Below are 27,107 nucleotides of genomic sequence, written 5' to 3'. Positions count from 1 at the left end.
CTCCTGCATGTGTCTGTTCAGTGTTGGCAGGGATTCTAGGGGGACATATTTCCAAATGAATAATGGATCTGGCAGGCAGTCCGGTGTCGTGTCCTCTCTCTGGTGTGAGTGTTCCAGCTCACTGTGCTGTGAAAATGTAATTACATCGGTGGTGTACTTATATCCTTTCTAGCTTCTGTTTTGTTAAAAGGAAACAAAATAAAAGCCAAGAGCTCTTTGCTACAAATTCCTGCATATTAACTAAATCAAAACATATGTTGTGACTTGAGGAGAGAGCCAGACTTAAATGTAACATACCAACATGTTTCAAATGCAACCACAGCAGCCTCAGGCGCAGAAGTGACCTTTTGTTCTGTTATGTATGTGGCAGTGCGGTCTGGAAGAACTTTTCTGAACTGTTCTAACATCATTAGTTCACACAAGTCGTCAAGAGCCGTTAACCAACGCTTAAAATGAACAGGCAAATCCCTCGCCATCTCCACGTACGTTTGACCTTGTTTTTGCTGAACGGACCTAAACCGCTGTCGATAGGCCTCTGGCACCAGTTCATGTGCTCTAAGCCCCGCCCATTTGATCTTAACATAGCTCGAGCTATCCCCCAGACATAAAGAGGAATATGCAGACTGTGAGAACGGCAACATCAACATTTCTTTCTGCTGCTCAAAAGAAAGTGCACGAGCCTGACAAAGAGGCTTTGACGAAACCTCCCCTTTCTCTGCAGGACACACTCCCGTCTCCTCTATTATCGCCTTTGATGTTCTCTTTCAGCCTTTTATCACCGACAGTAGACACCGAGAAATGCTCAGCAATCACGAGCAACTGATCTTTTGAACAAATGCCAAGAGACTCCAGAGATGGAGCTTTAATGAACGCCTCTCCGTCAGCCATATTGTTTTACAATGACAACTCACAGGAACACACACCGCACCTTTAAGCTGAAACGAAACGGACAGAGCCCACAGCGTGTATTACGCGCACAAAGTGGAACAATGGTAGCTTTTGATTGGAGTTTCCCCGCTAACTATCCACCATCCCACTGACTACCCCCCCTCGTCTTCATGCAGTTACTTGTGGAGGGTATTTACGCACTGGAGACCGCTGGCCCAGCAAAGCGACTGGCAGGCTAGCAACACTGCTGAGACCACGGCCATGCTCCCAAGCCGACGCTTCACCCACCTTCGCCGCAACACGACACACACCCGCTCAACGCTCCCAAGGGAACCGCCGCTACAACCTACCGACTGGCAAACACTCTCCTCACATATAATGCAAAGCCTCGCAAACAAAGAAACCAGCCGCAGCACACTTTACACACACGCACCAACACGACTCACACACATGGCAGGCTCCCATCGTAGTTCTTCAACTATCTTGTTGTTCATCATGATCTGTGATGTGATGTGATGTTCCCCCCCTCCTCTCCTCAGGTGAAAATCCTCCAGGCCAACGGTCTGCCTCGCCACCTGTCCAACTTTGTCTTCTGTCAGTATCACTTCTGGGGGCAGCAGGAGTCGGTGTTCATCGCCCCAGAGATGCAGCCGTCCAGCTCGCCCGCAGAGTCCAGAGACCCTCAGTGCACGGTGGTCTTCGACAGCGCCAGGGTAACAATTCCACCGCACGTTTTGACGGTACACAGGGTTCAAAACATTCTTCACAATTAGGTTTTATTCGTTACTCCATCTTAACATAAGCACGGCAACGTCAATGTGTGAAGAGCATGGTGGGAATGGAACACTCACATCGACAGTTGGGTTTGAAGGAGACACCATCTACTCCATTCAGAAACAGCACGTTGGAATGAAAGATGCCTTGTTGTTCTCCCTCTGTAGGAGTTTTCGGTGTCGGTGTCGGAGGACTTTGTGGAGTTCTTGGCTGATGGGGCGGTGGCCATCGAGGTGTACGGACACAAGCAGGCCAACCACCGCAGGAACCTGGCTCTGTGGGACCTGGGAGTGATTCAAGCCAAAACCAGAACCCTCAGAGAGAGGTGACGACACACAAACACAACCCTGGAGTCCTCGAAATGATCAGTTCAGCTCCGAACTCCAGATGCTCCAGATACATAAAGCAACACCCCACTTGTGAACTGTGAAGCTCATAATGGGTGGGAAATATGATAAATAAACATTCAAAATACAAACCCTTCCATGTGGCTCTCATATGATCTCTCAGTGTGTTAGTAATGACATGCTTCACCCTCTAATGGCCGACCCACAGCAGCACCAATGTGTACCGTCATACCTTTTAAAGGGAATTCAGCTAAGCTTTGGTCTGTGTCCGCGCTCTGCAGGTGGAGCGAGGCGACCCGCCACCTGGAGCTGTGGGTGCAGCTGATGGAGCTGAACGAGGCCGGACAGTTCACCCCTGTGGAGGTTCTCCCCGCTAAAGACGTCCACACAGGGGGGGTCTTCCAGCTCAGACAGGTATCCTGGAATTGGTCTTTGTGGTTTTGTACATTTTACACACGGTATTAAATGTCTATATGTGATATATCCTACCATGTGAATCTGTTCCTACAGGGCCAGTCTCGCCGGGTCCAGGTGGAGGTGCGTCCAGTACCAGAATCTGGCACCATGCCCCTCATCGCCGCCTCCATCCTCTCTGTGTCCATCGGAGACATCAAGATCCGACAGACCCGGGTCTCCAGAGGCAGCGAATCACATTGGGTGAGGAGGAATCTTCAGTATTAGAACAAGGGTTTCTATGGAAACGTCATGACTTTGCTCTTCAGTTTTCACGATTGACTTGTGTCTGTATTCTTCAGGGTGGGGATGACGAGATGGACAGCTACCAGGTGTGTACATCAGTTATGACGTAGACGCATGACGGTCTGCTTATAATGGCATAAAATGCGGTGTAATCAGCTGATGTCAAAATGCACCTGTGTGTGTGTGTGTGTGTGTGTGTGTGTGTGTGTGTGTAGGAGGCAGATCTGGAGAGGTTGAGGGAACAGTGGCTGGTGACGCTCACTCAGAGACAGGAGTATCTGGACCAGCAGCTGCAGAAGATAGTTTCCAAACCAGGTACAGCTGTGAAACACATACAGTGTAAAGAAAGTGAAAAAGAAAACTGTCAGGACCTCTCTGGAAGCCCTGAGAGGCAAGTGAGGGAAGATCTGGTGATCTATTTAAAGAATCTGATCTGATTGTGGTTGTAATACTAATTGTGGCCACCAGAGGCTGAAGTGCACTACTATTTTAAGAAGTAACATGACTGCTATTGGACCCATTGCGGGAGACACAGTACAACAGATGATAAGAATGAACCATCATAAAGCCCTACCATAGTATACTTTGTTTTTAGTGTGAAACTCATAGAATATATAGTAAAGTTATATAAATGATGTGTCAAATGGAGAAAACCATCACATTTATCACCGTATTATAGTTTGTACTGTAGTTTAAAAGGAGGTGCAACAATAGTGTTTTATGATTTGTATTTTACATTTCTTGGTGTGTGTGTGTGTGTGTGTGTGTGTGTGTGTGTGTGTGTGTGTGTGTGTGTGTGTGTGTGTGTGTGTGTGTGTGTGTGTGTGTGTGTGTGTGTGTGTGTGTGTGTGTGTGTGTGTGTGTGTGTGTGTGTGTGTGTGTGTGTGTGTGTGTGTGTGTGTGTGTGTGTGTGTGTGTGTGTGTGTGTGTGTGTGTGTGTGTGTGTAGATAAGTCGGAGGATGATGTTGAGAGGGAGTCTCAGCTGCTGGAGTGTCGTCTGACGCTCACCGAAGAACGCAACGCTGTCCTGGTGCCGTCGGCCGGCAGCGGCATCCCCGGAGCGCCGGTGGAGAGGTGAGTCTGAAGGGAAGTCAATAGTTCATTTGATCTATTAATGAAAGGCTTGATTTAAAACCAATGCTTCCTATTCACTATATGGAAATGAACCAGCTCCTATTATAAGTTATAACACAAGAAGATTTTTAGTTCAAATATGCTTTACTTTATTAACATGTTATGGAGCTCTATACTTTGACTGCACAACATTTCTTAGGTGAATATTGTACTTTTTACACCAAAAAAGATGGCAAATATAAAAGAAAGGATAAATGGTTGCGGTTAAAGTGAAAAAAACGATGTCAAATTGTTAAAACGTGCTCCTCTTTGCCCAGCGATAATATTCAAATGCAATCATAATATATATATGTCATAATATAACACTAGCAAAGTGGCCAATCGGTGGAATTATGCACTTTTAATAAGTACATTTTCCTAATAAAACGTATGTAATCATTCTTTAGTTAAATGTAAGCACCCTTTGCTTCCATACACTGAATTGGTCTTGACAACTTCGTGAATCCCCAATACAACAGCTTCTAATAACCATCAACATCACCACTGTTTCTGCTCACTAGATCCATTCGATTACAAAACAGCTGTCCTTAAGCAAATGCCACTCAGTTAGGTATAAGTAGGGATCGCTGTGAGCCGCCTGTATCTTAGTTGTTGCGTCATTACGCTGACTGTGCTGTTCCTCCACAGGGTTCCTGTTGCTGGGATGGAAACACACATACCTGTCCTGTTCCTGGATCTCAGCGGTGTGTCCTTCCTCTCTGTCTTATCTGCTCATGATTCAGCCAAGTCCTCTGAAGTCTTAATAACTGGCTTTCGTCTTCCCCTGCAGCTGATGATTTCCAGTCTAGTCTCTCTGCTCCGTTGGCCGGGGGGCTGGATGCCCTCCTCAGTGGGGAGGAGGAGGACGACTTCTTTGACCTCCATATTGTTAAACACTTTGATCCAGAGGTAAGGAGATGGGTTTTCATCTCTTAAAGACTCACTGTTTCTACAAATCCCAAACGTGCCACCTAGATAGTACATGGAGGGACTATCTGAGCCATTCACTGTCTCTGTGATGTCATCAGGTGAAGGTGGAGGCCTCCTGGGACTCGACGGTGCACGAGTGTCCCCAGCTGAGCCGCGTGGCGCCGGCCGATCAGAGGGTGTACCTGACGGTCAGCACGGTGGTGCAGCTCAGCCACCCCGCACACATGCAGCTGGTGCTCAGGAAACGCATCTGTGTCAACGTCACCGGAAGACAGGTGGGTGGCCCCGAGGCATGATGGGTAGAAGCAGTCGGACACGATGACATTTCCTTCTCAAATAGTCACTTGATTGCTAAAACAAATGATTCAGGACATGTGTTTTGGTGTTTGTGTGGCAGGGTTTCGCTCAGAGTCTGCTGAAGAGGATGTCTCAGCGCAGCGCCATCCCCGGCTGTGGAGTCACGTTTGAAATAGTTTCTAACATCCCAGGGGTAAGTGCCGGATCAATGGGTGTTGATGCTCGTTTTTGGTCCAGGAATTAGCCTCGAGTAGGCTGTGCTTACTGTGCATCCATCGGGTTTTTAAAGTGTATTCTGCACAGGACATGCAAATGATCAGACAGGTTGGATGTTGTGTTACAATATGTTTCAGTAGCATCATTCATGAATGTGGGCCTTTATCTTCTCTTTTTACACAGCATTATTAAATACTTAATGCTGGTTGGCTACGTTCTGTGGTCTTTGCAGATTGAACAGGAACACATTTGAAGGGACGCTAAATATTTCAGGATGGTATAAATAAATGAAACCCTGGTATGGTGAGGCTTTAGAGCAGGGGTCGGCAAGCAAGTAAGATCTTTTTCTGAGCCACTAGATGGCGGGCCAGAACATAATCAAAGGCCAGAGCCTCCTCCTCTCTAGCCCCATTTCAGTCTCATGTTAAAAGCCAGGGCTATTATCTGTATTTTAACAGACTTATCTTTTAAATTGCTTCTCGTTTTGCACCGTCCCGTTCAAATGCAATCGCCGTCAATCACTTTTCCATGCTCGCACCAGGGAGGGGTTACAAGGCTCGCGTCTTGTGCTGCATTCCCTTGCACTCGGACATTAGGGATTTTCTCTCATAAATGTCCAATGAGCCAAAACCTTTCTTTCAAAACAAAGGTACCAGCTGGGGTGGCAGCATATGCACCGCCACCCCTCGCCCTCCATGATCAAGCGACTTCTCCGGTGTTGTTGTCAATGTTTTGATATCCTAAGTAAACATTACGTTTGAATAGGTGTGTAACGGAATCCGTATTCGTCCCGTACCGCCACGGTTCGGCACATGCAGTCACACGACGAATACGCCTTTTTTTACGAGTGGGAAAAAAGTCTGTCATTCAGGACAGTATCCACTACACTATTTATAATCCAGGGGGCGGTATTGCGCCTAAAAGCTGTTTGCCAGCCGCCCTTAAACAACAAATGAAGAACAAAAAGAAACACAACAACAAAACGAACTAAATACAAGAAGAAGAACAGTTAGTATGGCGATTTCAGATAACACACAGGAGCTAGAACCCACCTGCTCTTTTAAATCAGCTGTGTGGGAACATTTCAGGTTCCCTGTGGACTACAATAACGATGAAGTGTGCGAGTGGTGGATCGGACGAGGACGGTGTGTCGGCGTTTTTAGATAGCGGTGCAGTATGCTAGTGGTAACACGCCAAACATGCTAAATCATATCAGAAGGCATCACCCAGATTTGCCAATCACCGGAGCCCGGCAAAAGACAACAGCTGATCCCCGCTGTTTTTTAGAAGCCAATAGACACGAAAGCCCTGAGACCAAAATAAATAACGGAAGCTTTTGGCATATGTTTTTAAATGACTATGCGCTCTTGAAACACTTTCTTATTATTTATGATGTAATATTTTCAAGACATTGCTTTTAGTTTTACAGCTTATTGAAACCTTTTTGTTTGACATCAGACATTATAGATAATATGGCCATCTGAGTGTACTGTTTATGGTTTGTTTTTAACTGTTTAATACAGTTAATTATTCAAAATGTCAGAGTTCCTTATTTTTAAACTGAAACTTGTACTACTGTTCAAAAATAAATAACAACAAACCTGGAATTATGCATTGGAGACCTTTTTTTGCTTTTTCTTGTTGTACCGAACCGTGACCCCCAAACCGAGGTACGAACCGAACCGTGACTTCTGTGAACCGTTACACCCCTACGTTTGAATGATTTAGTGAGCTGGTGTTATTTTTTTCAAACCACACACCGCTTGTTGGCTATTTCAGCACCACTCGCTGTGCACCTACTTATTGATCCACTATCAGCGTCAGTGCACCCCTGCCTGTGCTGTCATTCACTCTCAACATGGATACAAGTACAATAAGAATTCTTCAGGTGTAGGTAGATTCTCTATTCGGACATTATAGCCTATATGTGCGACTGTCGGTCCAATATTGTAAAACATTTAAAATATTATTATTATTCTCAAAATAATTGTCCTGGCAAAATAGTATTCCTGCGGGCCGCCAATGGCCCGTGGGCCGCCTGTTGCTGACCCCTGCTTTAGAGGGATGGTTTAGATATTTGTAAGTGGGACTATAGGAGGTCCAGTAGATGGCTGTTGGAACGCCCCCAGTTTTCCCGAAGTAGACGAGAGCCAGGAAGCTAACATGAATGCTAACGCAGGAGTTGCAGGTAAACAGCTGCCTCGATTAGTTTGTTTGTGTTAATGTATGTAAGTTGGGAAACAATATAGCATTATTTAAAGTCCTACTGATGGTTTTTCAGACCCCTGTCGTTTCACCTACTGTACATTCTTTTAACTGACTACTGATAAATACCTCAAACTGTCCCCTTAACCACACTGAATAGTACCCTGAGTGTACCCTCTCCCCACAGGACATCCATGGTCCAGAGGACAGGGAGATGTTGGCCCGGCTGGCTGCCAGCACCGAGGACGACCAATCAGCTGACAGTGAGGCGGCCATAGAGAAGTACCTGCGCAGCGTCCTGGCTGTGGAGAACGTCCTGACTCTGGACAGACTCAGACAGGTAGGAAATACACTTCATGCTAATTTGTCGTTGTATTTTGACATAGATCTCCAAATATCAAATCCACAGTAAACTACCTGGTATTTGGCACCATGACCAGAACACCTTCATGTCGGACCAGTTGAACTATGTTGCTGTGATTGATGTTTCTCTGAAGCGTCGGCACATTACATTTCCATTTCCTTTTTTGCTCTTTATGTTATTTTGGAAGATGTTATTAGTTGAAGCAGTTTTCTTTCCGCCCTGCCGACATAGAAACAAATGGATCAAATGAATTTAGATGCATATAAAGCATCCAAAAGCTCAGGCATAGTGTTTTGAACAAGTGTGTGTGTGTGTGTGTGTGTGTGTGTGTGTGTGTGTGTGTGTGTGTGTGTGTGTGTGTGTGTGTGTGTGTGTGTGTGTGTGTGTGTGTGTGTGTGTGTGTGTGTGTGTGTGTGTGTGTGTGTGTGTGTGTGTGTGTGTGTGTGTGTGTGTGTGTGTGTGTGTGTGTGTGTGTGTGTGTGTGTGTGTGTGTGTGTGTGTGTGTGTGTGTGTGTGTGTGTGTGTGTGTGTGTGTGTGTGTGTGTGTGTGTGTGTGTGTGTGTGTGTGTGTGTGTGTGTGTGTGTGTGTGTGTGTGTGTGTGTGTGTGTGTGTGTGTGTGTGTGTGTGTGTGTAGGAGGTGGCTGTAAAGGAACAGCTGGCAGTCCGAGGGAAAGCTCCCAGACGCTGCCTGAGCTCTCCAAACATCCACCGAGTAAGAGACTGCCGCTTTTCTTCTTTATTGACCCAACTAACATTTGACTATCCTCTAAGAGTTCTCTGTAGTTCTGTGGCCTCATTTCTTCTAACATCACTTCCATGAACTCACAGCTTTTTTTAGTACTGCTAACAGAGTTAATTATTGTAGGCTCCTTTGTATTGTGGGCTTCTGGTTTTGTTTCTTCATGTTCCCTGGTGTTAACCTGTCTAACCAAACGCTCACCACCGCCCTGGCTCTAACCAGCTGTCAGCCAGCAGTCTGGATCTCTACTCCTCCACTCATAGGCTCAATGACTTTAAGGTGAGGGGCATACATCCTGTCTACTAATCTTCTCATTCCTACCAGTCATGTCTCAGTCTTCCACTTCGCTTTTTAGTTTTTTTATTTCTTATTTACAAGAAATTCTAGTCAAATAGTTAGCTAAAAGAAATGTATAAATAGTTGAATTAGTTAGCTAATAATAATGGAATAATTTTTGTAACCGCTTGCTAAAAGCAATGGATAAATAATAATAGTTTCAATTTGTATAGCGCCTTTCACGAAACCCAAGGACGCTTTCCAATGGGGAACAAAATAATAATAATCATACAGATACACAAAATGATTAGAATTGTTAGGTAAGAAGATGAAGCTAGATCTAATGGATGAATGGTGGAAATAAATGCTGTGTATTATTATTGCATTCCCTTTTGGTCTCAAATGGAGCTCACCGTTTTCTGAGGCGCTCTTTAAGCCTCATGTGTGTCCTCCTCTGGGTCTGCAGGGCTGGGAGAGCCACCAGGACCTCTCCTATGTCCCGCCTCCATCCAGACGCACTCTGCCCAGCTCCATATCCCAGACCCCGAACCCAGACACAGGTACTGATACCACCTTTATCTCCTCATGGATTCCTTCTCTTTTTTGATGTCATCAGCTCTGTTTTGACTTTAGCCGGCGGGCGACTTCATCTGTCTTTCTGCTGTGAATCTCTTGCTGGCACTCCGTGTCTCTCCTCTTTGTCTCAAAAAGCATCATCTGTTCCTGCTGTTCTGCCTTTTTCCGCCCTTGTTTTCTCAATGTCTGCACCTGCAACCTTTTCCTCTTCATCAGTGCATCCAGGCTTTGCTGAGTCTTGTCTCTCTCCAGTGAAGGCTGTTCCCAAGCTGCTGAAGTCCCTGCTTCCTGGTGGGAGAGCAGCTGGTAAAGAGCAGACGGCCGTCCATCAGCAGGTACGCTCCTTCACATTCAAACCTGTGTATTCTGCTCGCTGTCTGAATCTAAATATCCTCTTTACCCATCAGCTGCTAGTCCTATTTATTCTGTTGCCATGGAAACAGAGCTTATATAGATGGAAACACATAATGAACAGATCAAGTGTCTTAACTGCTCAGTTGTTTTCAGAAATTGGAAATGTGATAAACTAATCTGTGTGTGCTCTTCCGATATGCAGCCAATTGAAACACGTTGGCATCATCAGTTCTTACACAATAACATTATCAGTTGTTTGACTTTGAATGAGTTTGAAAGAATCTTAAAGATAAGATATACTTTATTAATCCCAAATTGGGAAGTGTTTTTGTTGCAGCAGCATGTAAAACAAAGTATTGCACTTAATAGAAATATAAACAGTCGAAAATAAACAATTATACAATATAAACATCTCAAAATGGAAAACCGAAGAGTGGAAATATAAAAGTTGACCATGAATATAAAAATATGACTATCTGACAAATAAAACACAATTGAAAGGCATATTAAATTAGATATAAATGTGAAATGTACATTGAAGTTATAAGTCCAGTTAACAAAAGAGAAACTATGGAGCAGTGAGTTATCGGCCAATCAGAGGTGAGTTATCATACAGAGTTATTACTGTTGGCTGGAAAGACTTCCTGTATCTGTCCGTGTGACAGTCATAAGAGGTTTCTCAATACTCAAATTTCCCCTCCGCGACTCCTATCCTCGAGACTTAGTCCCGCCCACAGGAGATGCGAGCGGAGGAGCCGAGGAGGGAAACCGAGGAGAGAGGGGGGGAAGCAGCAGGCGGTTAGAGAAATGAGAACTCCTCTCCTCTGAGCGGTCATTTTAAAGAGGGTCCATTAATGATGACAGGAGGCACAGCAGCCCTCTGTCTGATGGACAGATGTGTTCATGACGACTTCTATATTTACTTTGATTCATTCACAGTGCGGTATAATGAGACAATAACAGGCTATAGATGTGGACATATACACACACATATATTTAAATGTTATATAAATATATACAATTTCAGAATCAAACAAGTATGAGAGCACTCTCATAATAACGTAACACAATCAGAGACTGGATATATTCCCCCCCCCACCCCTCTCTCTGGTCGCTGAAATGGGGAATTGAAATTACAGGCCAAAAGTTGTACAAGTATTAAAAGTAAGCAGAGGACACCAAACCAACTGAGACCCGTCTGTCCGCTGCATCTACGCACTGTACAACACACACACACACACACACACACACACACACACACACACACACACACACACACACACACACACACACACACATACACTGTACCACACATACCTACACACTGTACCACACACACCTAGCTCCTAAAGCATAATCAGGCTACAGCCGTTGTGTATTTTATTATGTGAAGCACTAAATGGTCTTAGAAAAATATCGACTAGTTTAAAGGGCTTGAAACTAGAAAATGAGACCCTCAACTTTGTAGGTAAATATGTACCTAAGTGAGAGATTGGGTCATTTCCTCAGACGTCTATTCAATCTGACTTGTTTGCAACCAGTCTGCCCCTGCTGGACATTTGAAAGAATACAGGCACTTCTCATTAGGTTCACTTGTCAGACCCTATAGGTTGCTGCATGGAAAAGCTATATAACTTCCTGCTGTCATTTGCAAAATAAAGACAACCTTATACCCATTGTTTGGTTAAAATAAGATTGATAAGATGATATGACTGATCTATTTATTATCTGTTTTGATCTTTAAGTTACATTATTATTTACGAGTTTTAAGAAACTTGTAACAATTGTAACAGTCCGCATGAAGAAAGAAACCTTCTGAAAATGCTAGTTTGAAGTAATATCATTATTATTATTATTATTATTATTACAATAATTAAATACAATTATTTTCACTAACAGCATTAAACATTGATGTGTTTTGACTCTTTTACAGAAAACAGAGTTGAAATGCTCCATTAACCTAAACTAATCCAGGCTTTGATTTAGGGATAATCCTGTCTGTCATTCTGATTCCTGACACACACACACACACACACACACACACACACACACACACACACACACACACACACACACACACACACACACACACACACACACACACACACACACACACACACACACACACATTACTGCAGCCCCCCGGGGGGTTACAACTGAAAGCATCATCACATACGCTACAAACGATGTTGATTGATGTGCTGTTTAATGTTTGTGATCAGAGCAGACGCTTAACAAACAGCCCCTACCGAGACAACAGCAGCATAGTGTGTGTCGAGGAGGGTTAATTAGGAGCAGGTGACCCCCCCCTTCACCACCTCTGCATTCACCTTTTCATCGCAGCCGAACACTACAGCCTCTGATTGGACTGATTAGCACCGTGAGCGGAGGGGGGGGGGCTCGTCATGCAGATCATGTGCCGTGGTGGTGGAAACCTGCGGGGCTTGTTGGTGCAGCGTTTGAGGCCATCGCTCTAATTACTGCTCCACTCCGACATGCCTGCCACAGATGTTTAGAAAGGTCAACACGGAAACAAAAGCCTGGAGTTATGCAAATAATAGCAGGCTGTGTGTTGAGGTGTGTGTCAATTGGAACTGTGGCTGAAAAGCAATCACTAAAGTGGATAGATTGTTTATAAGAACTTGTAATGTGACTTGCCCTCGAGAACTTGAGACTTGCTTTAAAAAGACTTGAAAACTGACTTGGACACGCCCCAAAAAGACTCTAAATCCTTATCTGCCAATCGATGTTCTCCTTCTCCCTGATATAATATAATGGCTTGTGTTGGCACTTCAAACGCCACACACCGAGTGCCATATAGATTCATTAACCCTTCACCAATACAATCAAAACATAATCCTTTCACAACAAAAGAAAGCACCATTATTTAATAAATAAAATAAGTGAGTATTGACTGACGCTAAAAGATAACAAATAAAATAACTAAACGACAAATAAAATCTAATTTAAATCAAAATAACAGAATACAAATTGAATGGTATGTTAATTATCACCGTACTAATGTTAATTATACGACCTTAGCCACTTTCACACCAAGTACTTTGCCGTATTTAGTGCCCAGCGCTTAGTGCCAGCACTTGGTACCCCCAGGGCACTTAGTGCCAGCACTTGGTACCCCCAGGGCACTTAGTGCCAGCACTTGGTACCCCCAGGGCACTTAGTGCCAGCACTTGGTACCCCCAGGGCACTAAGTGCAGATCGCGTTCACACCGGAATAAGTTCCCTGAGGGAGGATTAGGCAAATGAAGCCGCTGACGTCACTTCTTCTTCTTCTTCTGCTTTGGGTTTACTGGCAGGCCACAAACAACTTCACGGCGTATACTGCCGCCCGAAGTCCCTGGAGTTGGGGACTGGCTTCTATGTTTTTTTTTGTGTTGCCATAAGTTATTCTCTCTCCGTGGGTGCGCGGGGCTAATAATGCTAATGCCAGCAAATACAATGCTTTTCAGAGTTTTAAGGGGCGTGGTTTGCAATTCGCCCAGCCAATCAGAAATTGGTACTTTTTTCTCCCCAGGATAGTACCACCTCCCTAGCAGGCACTAAAAATGGGGGTAAAAGTTATCGGAACTAAGTTCTCTTTTTGGTGTGAACGCAAAATTCCAGGCACTAACGGAACTAAACGGGAAAAGTACGGGTAAAAGTACTCCGGTGTGAACGCGCCACTTAAAATATGAATGTTTTAGTAGTACCCATTTACCAGTATCCATACAATGCATCCTTCCTTTGCAGCACAACGACCACATGCTTTATACAGTTGCATTTACCTAGAAGTCCTTCTCCGAGCCAGCTGCGAGCCGACTGCCTTTGCAGTTCCCAGGCAAATCCCAGCCTGTGGGACTCTCCTTCTCCTGTACACTACATGAAAAGGTGTTGGGGTCAACTGTCCCTTTACTTCAAATATGACTGATACACAAGTGTCAAGTGTGTCTTCATTTCATGATCCTTTTTAATCTTTTGAATATAAACACAATGTGACGTCCATGTAACAATGACTATGCAAGAGGCAGCCTTTGTTGTGCACCCGATGTGTTGTTGCCTTGCAGGTGTTCTGTCCTGATCCAGAGAGGGATAGGATAGCTGTGTTTGACATGCTCTGTGATGGTAGACATGTCGTCCATGTAGGTGGTCCTCATCAAAGTACAATAGACCCAAATCAAACCTCTTACATTTTGATCATGAGAGTTGGAACAATGAGTCTGATATTAGAGAGGAATGAGAGTCAAACAATCATCCGGATTAATATCCTCTGACTTGTTCCGTTAAGCACACAGTGGAACAATTGTCTTGATTTATTAACAATCCTAAATTATTAAAAAATGTATAAACCTCTTCAAAAACTGGAGAAAATTGTAAAAAGCAAACGGACCAAATATTTAAAAATAATGTAATCAAGTTAAAGATGTTACTAGAACACTGAATAGGGATGAATGATTGTGGGAGCAATTATTATTAAGCTGCTATTATCCTGATTGTTTTACCAGTTTATCATGATTGTCTGTCCGAGTCATCTGATGAACACATATTTACTTTGAGCCTCATATCAACATCTTGACTGTCGATCACAACAATACATTCAATATGAATGTTCTATTCTGATCATGTGTCATATAAACACACATGTGCAGTCTTATATTGTCACAGATGGTTAAGTGGCCTAGTTAGTTCTCTGAGAGGTGTCCAGAGAAGGCAGTGCAGCACCATGTTCAGCCTACAGATCTGTCCTCTCTACAATCACAGAGGAGTTTTTCCCCCACAGGCTCTGCTTCTGTCTCCATGCTGAAGCTTGGTAATTCCCTCGCAGCAGCTAATCCCCACTTGATGCACACTGTATAATAATGAACAAGTTAGGCTTGTATTCATATCTAATCTCCAGGCGGAAGCGGACTCAAATGACACCGACTTGCTCATGATTACATCTTGAAGTCTGCTCGACAAGCTTTCTGCACTGATTTACAGATTTAACATCGCTTCATTCAAAACGACATTCACTGAACATCTTCTATTCCCTTCCTGACGCAGAGTTTGCCTCGCATCATGGTGCAGTCAGCCAGTATTGAAGAGGGCATGAGCAAACCCCAGCAGCCGGTAAGTTCTACAACCCCAGATGGTGTTATATCTGGATGTACATTAGATGCAGGGTGAGGCAATAGCAATCAATGTTCCTTTTCAAATATTTGTATGTGATTTCGATGACCCTATTACACGGGTGTCCGAATTGTTTTCACTAAGGGCCACATACAGAAAAACATACTAAGGTCTGGGCCACTATCTAGAGGTGAGGTATATTGCCTCATGAGTGAAGTTATAAGTTAGCAAAATCAATCGAATGTAGGTAAAGCAATCAATTAATAGTGTTTCATTTATTTTGTTACATAAAGTGTGGCAGCAAATTACTTAAAACGGATGCCTCAGATTGCTATAAGGGGAAATACAAATATATATATTTTGAGCTTGTTATATAAATAAGTTATTGGGCTTTTTTTATCAACTAAGATTTGTGAGAAAAAAAATTCCACTGAAATTGATGGCATTTATTTGCAACGTGGGCTTATTAACACATGAATGCTACTGGGTAATTAATGTTTACATACATATTTAAGAAGTACAATACAATACAAGACGAGCACAAGTTTCATGTGTGGGCCATGTTCCATACTTTTGGAATGATGCGGGCCAATTCAAAATGGACCACGGGCCATCATATGGACACCCCTGCCCTATTAAAATGAAAATATAAAAAGCTGTTGGGCAATTCATTTTCAAACCAGTACTTTGTTTGTATTGCATTTACATTTTTAAGATTGAAACAACACTTGAATATTATCCACTATACAGGATACTTTGAAAAATAACAGCTTCTCTGTTTTCCATTTGAATACGGTCATAGAATACAAGTTATTAAAATGACAATTTGGATTACTGCCTTTTATGTTTACTCAAAAAACACAATTATGTGGAACATTTACAGTTCTATTTTCAAGGTTCAATTATGTTTTTAAAAGTCCACTATGGGCCTCCGTAGAAACACTTTTCTCAACCATATTCCTCTGCATCGATCAGTTTCAAGAATGGATCCTACAGAAACAACACCAACCTGGTTTTTAAGACTTAACTTTTACAATGAATATTATACGGCTACATTATTATTTATTGCATTCTAATTATTATGTCTTTAGGATTTCAATACATTCTACATTGTGTTTGTGGGATTTAGTTGATTTTATTAAACTCATGTTTTCCCTTAGGTTCCCATTGAGGCAATCATTCCTGACCTCCAAACAGAGAGCCCCAGATCCAAGCCCCTCCCACCGCCAATCATCCCGGAGACAGAAGACTCCCTCCCCAGCCCGACCAGCGAATCATTGAGCGGATACATTTCAACAAACATGTCTACAGCAACGCTAGCAGATGTCTACACCCTGAGCTGGGACCTGCCTCCCTCTGACGTCATGGAGGCGCTTTCAGATGAAGAGGATGAAGACGACGGAGTGACATATTACAACCCTTACCCTGAGACAATCTTTCGTAATGATCAATCAGAGCCTCAGGAGTCATTTCTGGTGTTGGACCATGAGGCAGCTCAAGAGAGGCCTGACTCGCCACCGTCCAAACCAGACGTTACTCCGTCAGATTCAAACCTGAGTCAACAAGAACCAAATGAGTCTCCATCGGTCCAGGAGCAAAATGAGTCTGATTCAGTTGCAGAATCACACTTATTACAAGAGTCAACAGTTGACAATGTTGCACCAGAACAATTAGACCATTTTGAGCCACTTGAAGATTCAATGCTAGTAGAAGAGAATGAAACAAAACAGACAGAAATTCCACAAACGGAAGACCCAAAACCAGAAGCTCCTTCAACAGAAGAACTCGAGTTAGCTGCCACCGACGAGACAGAAGCTGAACTGTCACTCCACCATGAAACACAACCATCTGCACCAGAAGCTCAGTCTGAAACAATTGTCCAAGACCAAACAACCTGCGACACTTCTGAAGATCCAACCCCAAAACTGGTCCCAGCTGTGTCAGAAGTCCTGGCTCCAGTTCCTGCCCCATCAGAAGATTTGGTTCTTCTTGCTTCATCCCAAGAACTGTCACCCCACCATGAAACACAACAATCCGCACAAAAGGGTCCGTCTGAACCAACCGTCCAAGACCAAACAACCTGCGACAGTGTCCAAGTTCCAACCGAATACCTGGTCCCAGCTGTTACAGAAGTCCTGGTTCCAGCTCCTGTCTTATCAGAAGATTTGTTTTCGGCCTCATCCGAAGAACAAGCCACCACTGAGGCCTCAAACCTAAAAGACAGCTCCGTCCCGACTTCATCCTCAACCACGGATGACGTCCAAGAGGAAGAACCTGTCGATGCGTCCAATAAAACTTCCTCGGCAGATTCTCTGTCCAGCGTTCAGCCTTCCAAACCTGACATCGCAGTTGCAAACCCCTTCAAGATCAAGAAGGTGAAATCTTCAGACCTCAAGTCCTTTCAGCGTATTGTGGGACAGGAGGAGGATCAGCTTGGGCAGATGGACCGGGCCAGTAGTCTCGGAGCAGGACTAAACCTCTCTGTGCCCATGGAAATCCTGGAAATCATCTCAGACTCCGAGGAAGGAGATGCAATGTCAGTTCTTCCTGACTGGTTGAAAGAAGGGGAGTTTGTGACCGTGGGGAACAATAAGAACGGCACTGTGCGCTACCTTGGACCTACAGATTTCGCAGTGGGAACCTGGGTGGGAGTGGAACTGGAGGTACCGGCAGGTGAGTAGAACAGCACCCAATTTATTTATTTCTGTATCATTGTAAATGACCTTATTGAAGTCTATACATGTATTATACTTACGCGGTGTTTCCACTGCCTGGTATTGCTCAGATTGAGTCGACCACATTTTGTAGCAGGTCTGATTCTCTATTTCGTTATCCACTGCGTATAGTGCAGTGGTTTTCAAAGTGGAGGGGCGCAGAGGCATGCCAGGGGGGGCGCGAGAGACCAGGAGGAGAAATGGTTATAAAAAAAAAAAATCATAATTTGAAAAATTATTGATTCGAAAATAATATGATGCCGTACAGTACTATTACGTCTGTGTTTCATTAAAGCTCGGCTGTGTGGAACTATGGGATTCGTTTTGTATCATAAAGATAAAGCAACACTTTCTCAGAATAAAGCAAAACTATGAGTTTAAAAGAAGAAAAAAAACTGAGTCAAGCAAAATAAAATAAATTTAAAAAATAAAACTATAAGTTGCAAACAAATCATTTGTGTAATCATGTAAACTATAAGTCTTTTTTCTTTGTTTTAAGATAGGTTTTTGTTTTCAGTTCTTGTTTCTTCTTTCTCAGTGATCAGACTTTTGCTCTCGCTGCAGCTCTTCTCGTTTGCGCGCCCTCATTTTTTGATTGAGATTCTGACACAAACCTCCCAGGTGGGCGGGACTTTCAGGGGTGTGTCCCCATTGGCTACTCAGTTTTTGAGTGACAGCCCACTACACCACAGATCATACAGTCCAACTCATGCAGCAAACTCCGGAGTCACTCTGCCACGTTAGTGTCGGTGTCTCCTGGGGAGTTTCATGAACATATCGGACTTATCTTATGGATTGCTGTGCATTATACTTGTGTTGAGTAGTTTATACTTTATTCCAGCTTAAAATATTTTAATACCTGAACACACTGCTGCTGTTAAATAATTCCCCAATCTGGGATTGATAAAGTGTCCGTCTGTATGTCCATTTATTGTATAGATAAAAAAACACATCTATGTATTTTCAAACTAAAGGTGATACACAATATAAACTGTATACTGTTATTTTTTCAAAGACATTTCATTTCAAAAGCATATATTGCTATGTTTAGGACAAACAATTAAAGACTGCTTTAATTTAACAAATTCTACAATATAAAAGTGGCAGATTTTCTTTATTAAACAGAGCAGACCTAGGCTGCATACCAACACCATTAGGACCATGCTCACATCTCACTATGTTGGTCTGAAGAGCTGAAGCATTCATACACAATGGATACAAACTGTGTGTCTCATGCTATATCCTGTGCTGTCCCCTCAGTCAGAGGAAGTGGGAAACGGGATAAGACTCTGGACACCGCACTGTCTCAATGATCCACACTGTTAATATGAGAGGGAAATAATGTTTTTGGAAATTAAAAATATGAAGTTAACAAGTAAAACACAGCTCAGGGCCATCATGGACGGTAGGTTTTCCTACAAAGTTAACTCAACCTCCATTGATTTCCATATCAAATTAGCGTGTTCATAAAATAAGCTATCATGGTTTATACTTGCATATCTAAACAGAATCATGAAAGCCTGTTGGTAGAGTCAGGCACACGAGTCCATTTGAGTGTGTGCGCCGGTGTCTGAACGCTCACTCACTGCTAGCTATGTAGCTAACTGTTAGTGTTACGGTTATCCGAGAGGACCCAAACGCAGGACACGGCAGTGTTGAAAAAAGGTTTATTTTGAGGTGGAGGAGCGTGGAGAATAATCCGGCTGGAGAGTGATCCTGGAGCACAAGAAGAACAGGTAAGAAGAACATTCAGGTGTAGACAAACAACACAAATGATCAATACTTACATATATGTACACTTGTAGTATTATAATAATTGAAATGCTGGTTCTTCTGCGGGTGTTCTATCCACGATCAGCTAGCTACCGCGACGCAGCTGCCTACACTGTACAATCGCTGGAGGACTGGGCTGTCACTCAAAAACTGAGTTGCCAATGGGGACGCACCCCTGAAAGTCCCGCCCACCTGGGAGGTCTGTGTCAGAATCTCAAACAAAAAGTGAATGAGCGCAAATGAGAGAGCTGCAGCAAGAGCAAAAGTCTGATCATTGAGAAAGAAGAAAAAAAAACTGCAAACAAAAACCTATGTTAAAACAAAGAAAACATACTTATAGTTTACATGATTACACAAATGATTTGTTTGCAACTTATAGTCTTATTTTTTAAATGAATTTTATTTTTGCTTGACTCAGTTTTTTTTTCTCTTTTAAACTCATAGTTTTGCTTTATTCTGAGAAAGTGTTGATTTAGCTTTACGATACAAAACTAATCCCATATGGAACGAGCCATTTTGTGTGTGTGCGCGTGCTCTGCTCTGTACGTTCGGTGTGTTTGTGTCTGTCCGACACCGGCATTTGTTTTCAAATGACCATGAACAGTAATTTACACACATCTGGCTAACTCCATAGGTAGCCTATATGCGGGTGTTCCCAAAATAAATTAGTTTAATCTTAATCTCGATGTAGTGCTAAATGCTGTCGGACGTGCACCGGAACGAACGTCACTATCATAATATCTTCTGAAAACAAATGCCAGTCTCTCTCTCTCTCTCACACTCTCTCTCTCACACTCTCTCACTCACTCACACACACACACACACACACACACACACACACACACACACACACACACACACACACACACACACACACACACACACACACACACACACACACACACACACACACACACACACACACAGGCGACCGCATCTCCTTCATAATGCGCCTTCTCCTCGTTTTCCCAGCATTCACTGGATTATCCATAAATCATACAAACAAAACCAAAACGTTGATTTATCTGTTTTCCCGTTTTGATTTAAAAACTGAATAACATCGGTTTTCCGTTTTTCAGAAAAACCAAAAAACGACACCGGTTCTTTTTTAAACGTTGTTAATATGTTTTGGATGCATATTGTTCTAGTATTTGTTCAGGCTGTTACATACAATTAGCCTCTGTTGCTGCCTGCTGGTGGTGAGTAAATATTAAAATCAGAATTTTTGTTTTAATGTATCTGCCGGTCCTTGGCACAATAAAGGTTGGGAAACCCTGAGCTAAAGGACTCTCTCATGGCGCCACTGCAGCGGGTAGCTCTCTTTAAGCGTGCAGAGCCGTGCGGGGCCCGTTTTTGGTTGCGTTTCCACTTGGCCTAGTACCGGCTAGCGGGGCCTAATTCACAGTTTTTCTGGCCCCATAAAATCGTGGTTCTAGGGCCAGGAACAACCAGGCTGAGTCGGGCAGAGTATGCTAAACTAGAGAGAGAATCGCTGGCAAGGGGGCTACAACTACAACAAGATGAACATATTTGACAGTGATTTAATTGTAATACACGTTTCAAAATGATGCCGAAGTAACAACATACTGATACCAGTTAGTAAAAACCATGAATTAATGCTTTGACAAGAGCTCTGAGTGCTAACAGCTAACGGCTGTGTTGTTTTTCTGGGGCGCTCATTGAAGATGACTTCACGGCTCCGCCTACACTGCGTTACTATAGTAACTACCCCAGTTCCTAAACTGTAATGGAAGCACAGCATTAAAGTGAGCCGGGCCTAATAAGGCCTAACCAAACGCGCCATCAGTGTTATCTCAGTGGGTCTCAAACGTTTTGGTCACCATTAATGTAAACAATTATTTCCGAGGCACACGTTTATATGATCATTATAGTTATAAAAAAATAAGAGAATAAATGAAAAACAGCTATGAAATATTATTTGACAGTAAAACAAGAATACAGTTTAAAAGGGTGATTTGTAAAATATCCATAAAGAAATAGTAAATCTGTTTACAGTTCTGTTTCATATGGGTGTTGAGAGATGTATCCATAGATCTCTTCATTTTGCTCTCAAAGTGCACCAGATTGATGCTTTTAACTTCAATATTTAAAAATAAATCTTCCCGGGGGAGCATGCTCCCGGACCCCCCTATATGAGGTCCACACACCACCTATAAAAATAGCACTATACCCCTGCTTACACCTATATGCCGTGAGCTGATTATCGAGCCTTCATTGTAACAGTTGCGGGTACGTTGTGTATATGCGTGGGGATTGTTGCAGTAGAAAATTCCACTGTAGCGACCGGTACATTAATGGGAAACCCTAAATGTTTGAGCACCCTCTATGAAACGTCAAGCTATCCCACAGCACCCCCAAAATAAATCTCTGGCGCCGCCACTGAGCCTGACTATTTGTGTTGGGGGGGCCCGACTTTTTTTTTTCTCCAAAGGGGGGGCCTGACAGAAAAAGTTTGAGAACCACTGGTATAGTGGAAATGATCGGCTGACTATGCTGAAGTGTATGCTCGCACTTGGCTTTGCGTAGTTCGCCGGCGGCCATGTTTTTAGTCTCGATAAGGTGAATACAAACAAAATAAGGCCGATATTGATGGTATATTGGCTATTTAAAAATGCCGGTTTTCTAGTGTTTTGTGCTAGGAACCTCTTGGTCAATTTGCAGAATTTAACTCCATTATCTTGTCAGAACTTTTGGAGTCTCAACCAAGGTGATACAAATAAAGTAACTGTTACTATTGACAACTTTTGCTATTGGAAAGCCAAAACGAAATCGGTAGAGCCGTTCCATAACATGAAGTTGAAATAGCCACAATCACCACTTAGAATCCCCAACAAGTCTTTTTCTCTCTTTCTCCAGGAAAAAATGATGGTTCAGTGGGCGGCAAACACTACTTCCACTGTAACCCTGGTTACGGCGTGCTGGTTAGGCCGCACAGGGTCAGCCGGGGTGCCAGCAAGCGCCGCCGCCAACAGCAGAAACGCTGCAGTGCTAACCTGTCCGGATCCAGCCCAAACCTGGCAGCCCTCACCGCGTTGGCTAAAGGCGAAGGGGGGGTGGCATCAGCCGGCCGCAGCAGGGGAGAGAACCGCAAGTCGTGGAACACTTAGGAGGTTCTAAACCTGCCAAACGGCTCGATGCTGGACCCCCACATGCAGCAGGTGGTTGTTTAAGTGTAGGCATGTGACCCCTCATCAGATTTTAATGGTTCATCTATTGAAAGACTATCCTAGCCAATGGACTTGTTTTATGGATTAATGGATATATTTTATCAGACAATTTGAATGTTTTTAGGTATGTAGATTCCAGTAACAACCTTTTCTATGCAATTATAATAATTTGTAATCATGGCTGTCTCACCTGAATGGATTAATTTGAGTCCCAGCTCAGAATCAGCAGTTTTGCCACATGCCTGGCATTGCAAATATGGTTAAATGTATCCAAAGTTCACTGGATTACTGTACACTGTAAGACTGCAGGTAACACTACTTCTTCATGTGCTCACATTTCTACTGTGCAATATTCATTATGCAGCTGCATGTTTGGATAGACTTCAAAGTGTTGCACATGGTTTTATACCTATTGGTTTTTCTTTTTTTTTTATTCTTGTGCCTTGAAATATTATGACTACTATGATGCCTATGTGCCTTCGTGTTAAATCACCAGTGCTGATAGGTTGGAAACTGTCAAACCAGAGCTTATTACAGCTCTTGAATGTGTATTTCTACTGTTTTAGAACAAAGAATACTTGCACTGCCTTTTAAACAATTCTACTGAAAATGTGCAACAATGTTAATCATTTTTTTTCTAAGTGTGTCAAGATCGAATGAAAGTGGCTTCATTTTGAACAGAGATGTGTGCCAGTTTTTTGGGATTTATTTTAGACTAGTACGTTTTTAATTACAATGTGTGTATGGGAATACTTGAGGGATGGATTTTGTTGAACGCAGAGTATTAATTGTTTTGGGTAAGTACAATATTTGATATTATGCCTGAAAGATTATTTATTCAAAAATGAAGACATACAATTGATGCTAAAAGCGAAATCGACTTTTATATTGTTGAATAAACTTAATTCTGCCCTTATCAACCAATGTGTGATGAACCTATTGTACCTAATCAGATAGCAACACATAGAAAGTCTCATTGATATAGCTTTATTCTCTTGTACATTATATATATATCATACTAAAATAAACACAAGTTAAAAAAATGAACAAAGAAACTGTACAAAAAAATGTATATATACTACATCTTAATTACAGAACAGTCTACTGTCCAAAAAAGGCACTAAATTCTGAAATGGGCAATACAGTAATTCTGAACATAACTAGATTTGAGCCTGATGCAACAGCATTCAGTCCTCGTAGCAGAGCTCTACTGGGATGAGGTGGGTGGTGTTTCACTGGGAACACAGAGGGACATGTAGACGTGTTGACCCCGACACCATGAGGAGACCCTTTCAAAGTAAAAGCACTACCACCGGAGAACACAGGACATTGGGTTGGGGAAAGCCCCTTTCAGATTTCAGTATGTAATTAAAGATTCATCTGCTTCCATTTTTCTCGTGGAAAAGCACAATCTTCCTAAGCACCTGAGGGTTCTTTCTTCCGTCCCATAAACATTTATGTCAGGCTTGAACGCTCACATAAAATACTGCTGGATTACAACTTGTACTCGCTAATTAGGCCATGGCATCTCTCAAACACTAAGGCAACTCATTGAAAAGCGTCTTATCGTGAGAGAATAATCACTAAATGCACTCTGTAGTCTTTTCCTTCCACACACAACTTATTTCAGACACTCAATATTATTCATATGGGGAGAGTGTCACACCAAACTCCATAGAGAAAAAGGTTAATTAAAGAGTCCAGATACAGTACCAGCTTACCTACTATCTGCAGGCTTTACCATTCGGGTGTTTGTATGACTTTCTGCAGCTAATCTCGCTTGCTACTGTAGCCATCAGCCTCATATGTTGTGCTAATTTATGACTACATATATTCAATGACCTCTTTAAGTTAAAGGACTTAACCATCTGAGAACTGTACTTTATGGGCCATCATTGACTCCTCTTAGAGGTTTGCAATCGATCAACAACTGCTTCAGTTTAGAATATTGATCTAGGAATTAGGGACAGTTCTTGTCCAGAGTTTCAAGTTAAGACAATTGTGGTTTGTATTCAATCTAGCAATAAATGACAGCAGTGGTCGAGCATAGACACACCCAGCATACTGTACTTTGTGCACTTTTCTAGTTTTTGGTAGTGATTCCACACATTTTGCTGAATCGCATAACTCAAACACAGTTTTATTGTATTATTTCATGAAAGAAAGGGAAGCAATATCTGTAAGCCTGTCCTTTGATTTTTCGAACAACCGTTTCACCGTTAGTTTGAGTATCACTTAGATCTACAGGACATATTTATTTGTAGTGCGTTGTGTACAAACCTATATTGTACTGCCCATTTAGCGTTTATGCAATCCCAATCGCCTGCGACAACATGGTCATGTCTCAATGATAACGCTCTATGTGAAATGGTGAGGGCAGCGCAATTTAGTTATAGGAAGCACATTTCATAAACGTTTTGGATAACCTAAAACATAAATTTGAAATGTATTTATTTCTCCAATTAATTTGTATTAATCACACTTTGCCAGAGAAAGATTAAAACACTACATTTCCCAATGGAGTTTGGTGTGGCGTTGATTTCAAGTGAAGACAGCACAAACTGTGATTTAGTACAAGGTGTGGAGCAGCTGTAAAGAAATGTTTTTCACAACAGCCCCATAATAATGTATCGGACATTTTAAAAGGAAGGCTCATGGAAGGGAAGGTTACATTTGAACTTTCATTAACGGCGATTCTTTTTTTAAATAAGGTGCATCGTTTGTCATCTTTCACAAAATAGCTTACAGCTCAGACACAAACAGGGAGACTGTTGTTCAGTCAAATAAGGGATGATACAAAATAAAACAACATTTAAATGATTATGGAAAACATTATTCAGGAGAAATTAAAATGCATGATGAGCTTAACAATATCAGCATGTTTCAATTTAAAACATGTCATTCTTTTTTTACATTACCATAAAAAATGAGTATAAATACATATTGTGTTTGTCTTTCAACCCTTTCTTTTTGAAACACAGTTCCTAGTACCAAGTCACTGTAATCGCTGCTTCGTACATAGAGAAGCGATAATTTAAATAGAGCTTTACTAGACTACAGCCCAGGGCTGGGAGATATTCTACAAGCAGGATCCAGATACTAGATTATTTAAAAGAAACGTCCATATTTGATTTAAACATAATATTACATGAGCGTATAACTAGCTAACTGCTTAGTTTAATCCCGCAAAGTAGAATATTTCCCCAGTTCTCCAAAACCATCACTAAGGCATGGGTTCCTATAAACAAACAGATTGACATTTACCTTGTTAAAAACTGGCTGGGCGATAGCAGAAACAAATGAGCACTCTCGGCTGTACGCTAAATAGAGAAAGCTAATCTATCTTTAGATAAATTAGCTTAGTCTAGCAAAGAAACTGGCTAACTTGGCTCTGTTCAAAAGCGACCATATCTTTCTTTAAACACTCGTTATATCTCCAGTAAAAGTATAAAAAGTTGTCCGTGTGTACCCATCTGTAACACTACAACTTGTTTTGACTTATATGTTTGTATGGCTTTAGTAAGACAAAATCAACTGGGTGAAATTATGAGCTTTAGCCTAGCCTAGCAGTGACCTTTAGCTTAGCCTAGCATGAAGACTGCTAGCTATAGCACATTTGAGCAGCCTTCATGCTAGGCTAAGCTAACGGTCTACTGGCTTCAGTTTCATGTTTAGTGTACAGACATGAGGGCAGTATCAATCCTCACATTTAATTCTGCTCAACCTATTATTTTAATCGTTTCATTTCATCAGATATCAGTCTTTGACTTGACATTAAGTGAGCACCAAGAAACATTAGCCTTAAGAAAGTCAACATTGTGTCTCTGCTTATTACATTATGATTATCTTGGTTCATTGATGGTTTTGGAAAACTCCAACCCGGAGCAAAAAAGTGGAAAATGTATTTCCAATACAACCACTTTATACATCTTTGATTCTCTTCCCTTGAAGTGGTGCTTTTGCCTTTGAGGCTATATCCTAAAAAGGTAGGGTAGGTAATTCACTTCAGAAACACTTTTTGTTATATTCCATGGAATGCTCTTCACATCCCGATAGCAATGAATACATTAAATGCTTTGACAATAAATATATACAAATATTTCATCTGTGGAAGCTGTGGCGCTGTAAAAAGCACATCCAATTATCTGGGGCAGATGATTGGATGGCCTACCTGCCTGACAGCCTTCCATCTGTGCACAAACTTATCTCGTGCCCTCATTGGTCATGTGCACGTTCGTGTGTGTTGGAGGAGGGGCTCTGTAAGGAAGTTTGAAGGAAGAGGCAGATTTTTTTTGGTTGTGTACTTTCAAATTCTAGCGCACTCGAGCTGGTTTCTCCATTCTTACCTACCCTACCTTTAAATACAAACTTTAATGGCCTCTTCTGATATTCTAAACCATTTCCAGTGAGGATTTAGTCTAATTGGATATTTTTTTTAAATCCTCTGAAAGCACATTCTTTCTGCTATAATAAAGAGGCAGCTTCACAGAACAAGTAGTAAATAGCTTAGGGGTATTTTATCAGTATGTGTGGCTGCTAATACCTT

General features: G+C 42.3%; 1 protein-coding gene across 1 annotated transcript in view; it reads left to right on the top strand.

The window, feature by feature from the left end:
• LOC117439523 (kinesin-like protein KIF13B) overlaps window positions 1-23,481 on the top strand; it is a 49,885-nt gene extending 26,404 nt beyond the window's left edge. The window contains exons 23-41 of the mRNA XM_034075436.2: window positions 1,428-1,601; window positions 1,830-1,987; window positions 2,291-2,423; window positions 2,520-2,666; window positions 2,765-2,794; window positions 2,924-3,023; window positions 3,657-3,783; window positions 4,471-4,526; window positions 4,613-4,731; window positions 4,851-5,027; window positions 5,150-5,242; window positions 7,658-7,810; window positions 8,470-8,547; window positions 8,797-8,853; window positions 9,317-9,410; window positions 9,643-9,761; window positions 14,821-14,886; window positions 16,047-17,559; window positions 22,251-23,481. Coding sequence (XP_033931327.1) covers window positions 1,428-1,601; window positions 1,830-1,987; window positions 2,291-2,423; window positions 2,520-2,666; window positions 2,765-2,794; window positions 2,924-3,023; window positions 3,657-3,783; window positions 4,471-4,526; window positions 4,613-4,731; window positions 4,851-5,027; window positions 5,150-5,242; window positions 7,658-7,810; window positions 8,470-8,547; window positions 8,797-8,853; window positions 9,317-9,410; window positions 9,643-9,761; window positions 14,821-14,886; window positions 16,047-17,559; window positions 22,251-22,501 — 3,645 coding nt within the window. The 3' untranslated portion in view covers window positions 22,502-23,481. The remainder of the gene's footprint in view (window positions 1-1,427; window positions 1,602-1,829; window positions 1,988-2,290; window positions 2,424-2,519; window positions 2,667-2,764; window positions 2,795-2,923; window positions 3,024-3,656; window positions 3,784-4,470; window positions 4,527-4,612; window positions 4,732-4,850; window positions 5,028-5,149; window positions 5,243-7,657; window positions 7,811-8,469; window positions 8,548-8,796; window positions 8,854-9,316; window positions 9,411-9,642; window positions 9,762-14,820; window positions 14,887-16,046; window positions 17,560-22,250) is intronic.
• Window positions 23,482-27,107: the final 3,626 nt, after the last annotated feature.

This window comes from Pseudochaenichthys georgianus, chromosome 24 (genome assembly GCF_902827115.2).
Source record: "Pseudochaenichthys georgianus chromosome 24, fPseGeo1.2, whole genome shotgun sequence".
NCBI lineage: Eukaryota > Metazoa > Chordata > Actinopteri > Perciformes > Channichthyidae > Pseudochaenichthys > Pseudochaenichthys georgianus.
Note: the sequence above shows the minus strand (reverse complement) of the source record. Positions and strands in the feature narration are given on the sequence as shown.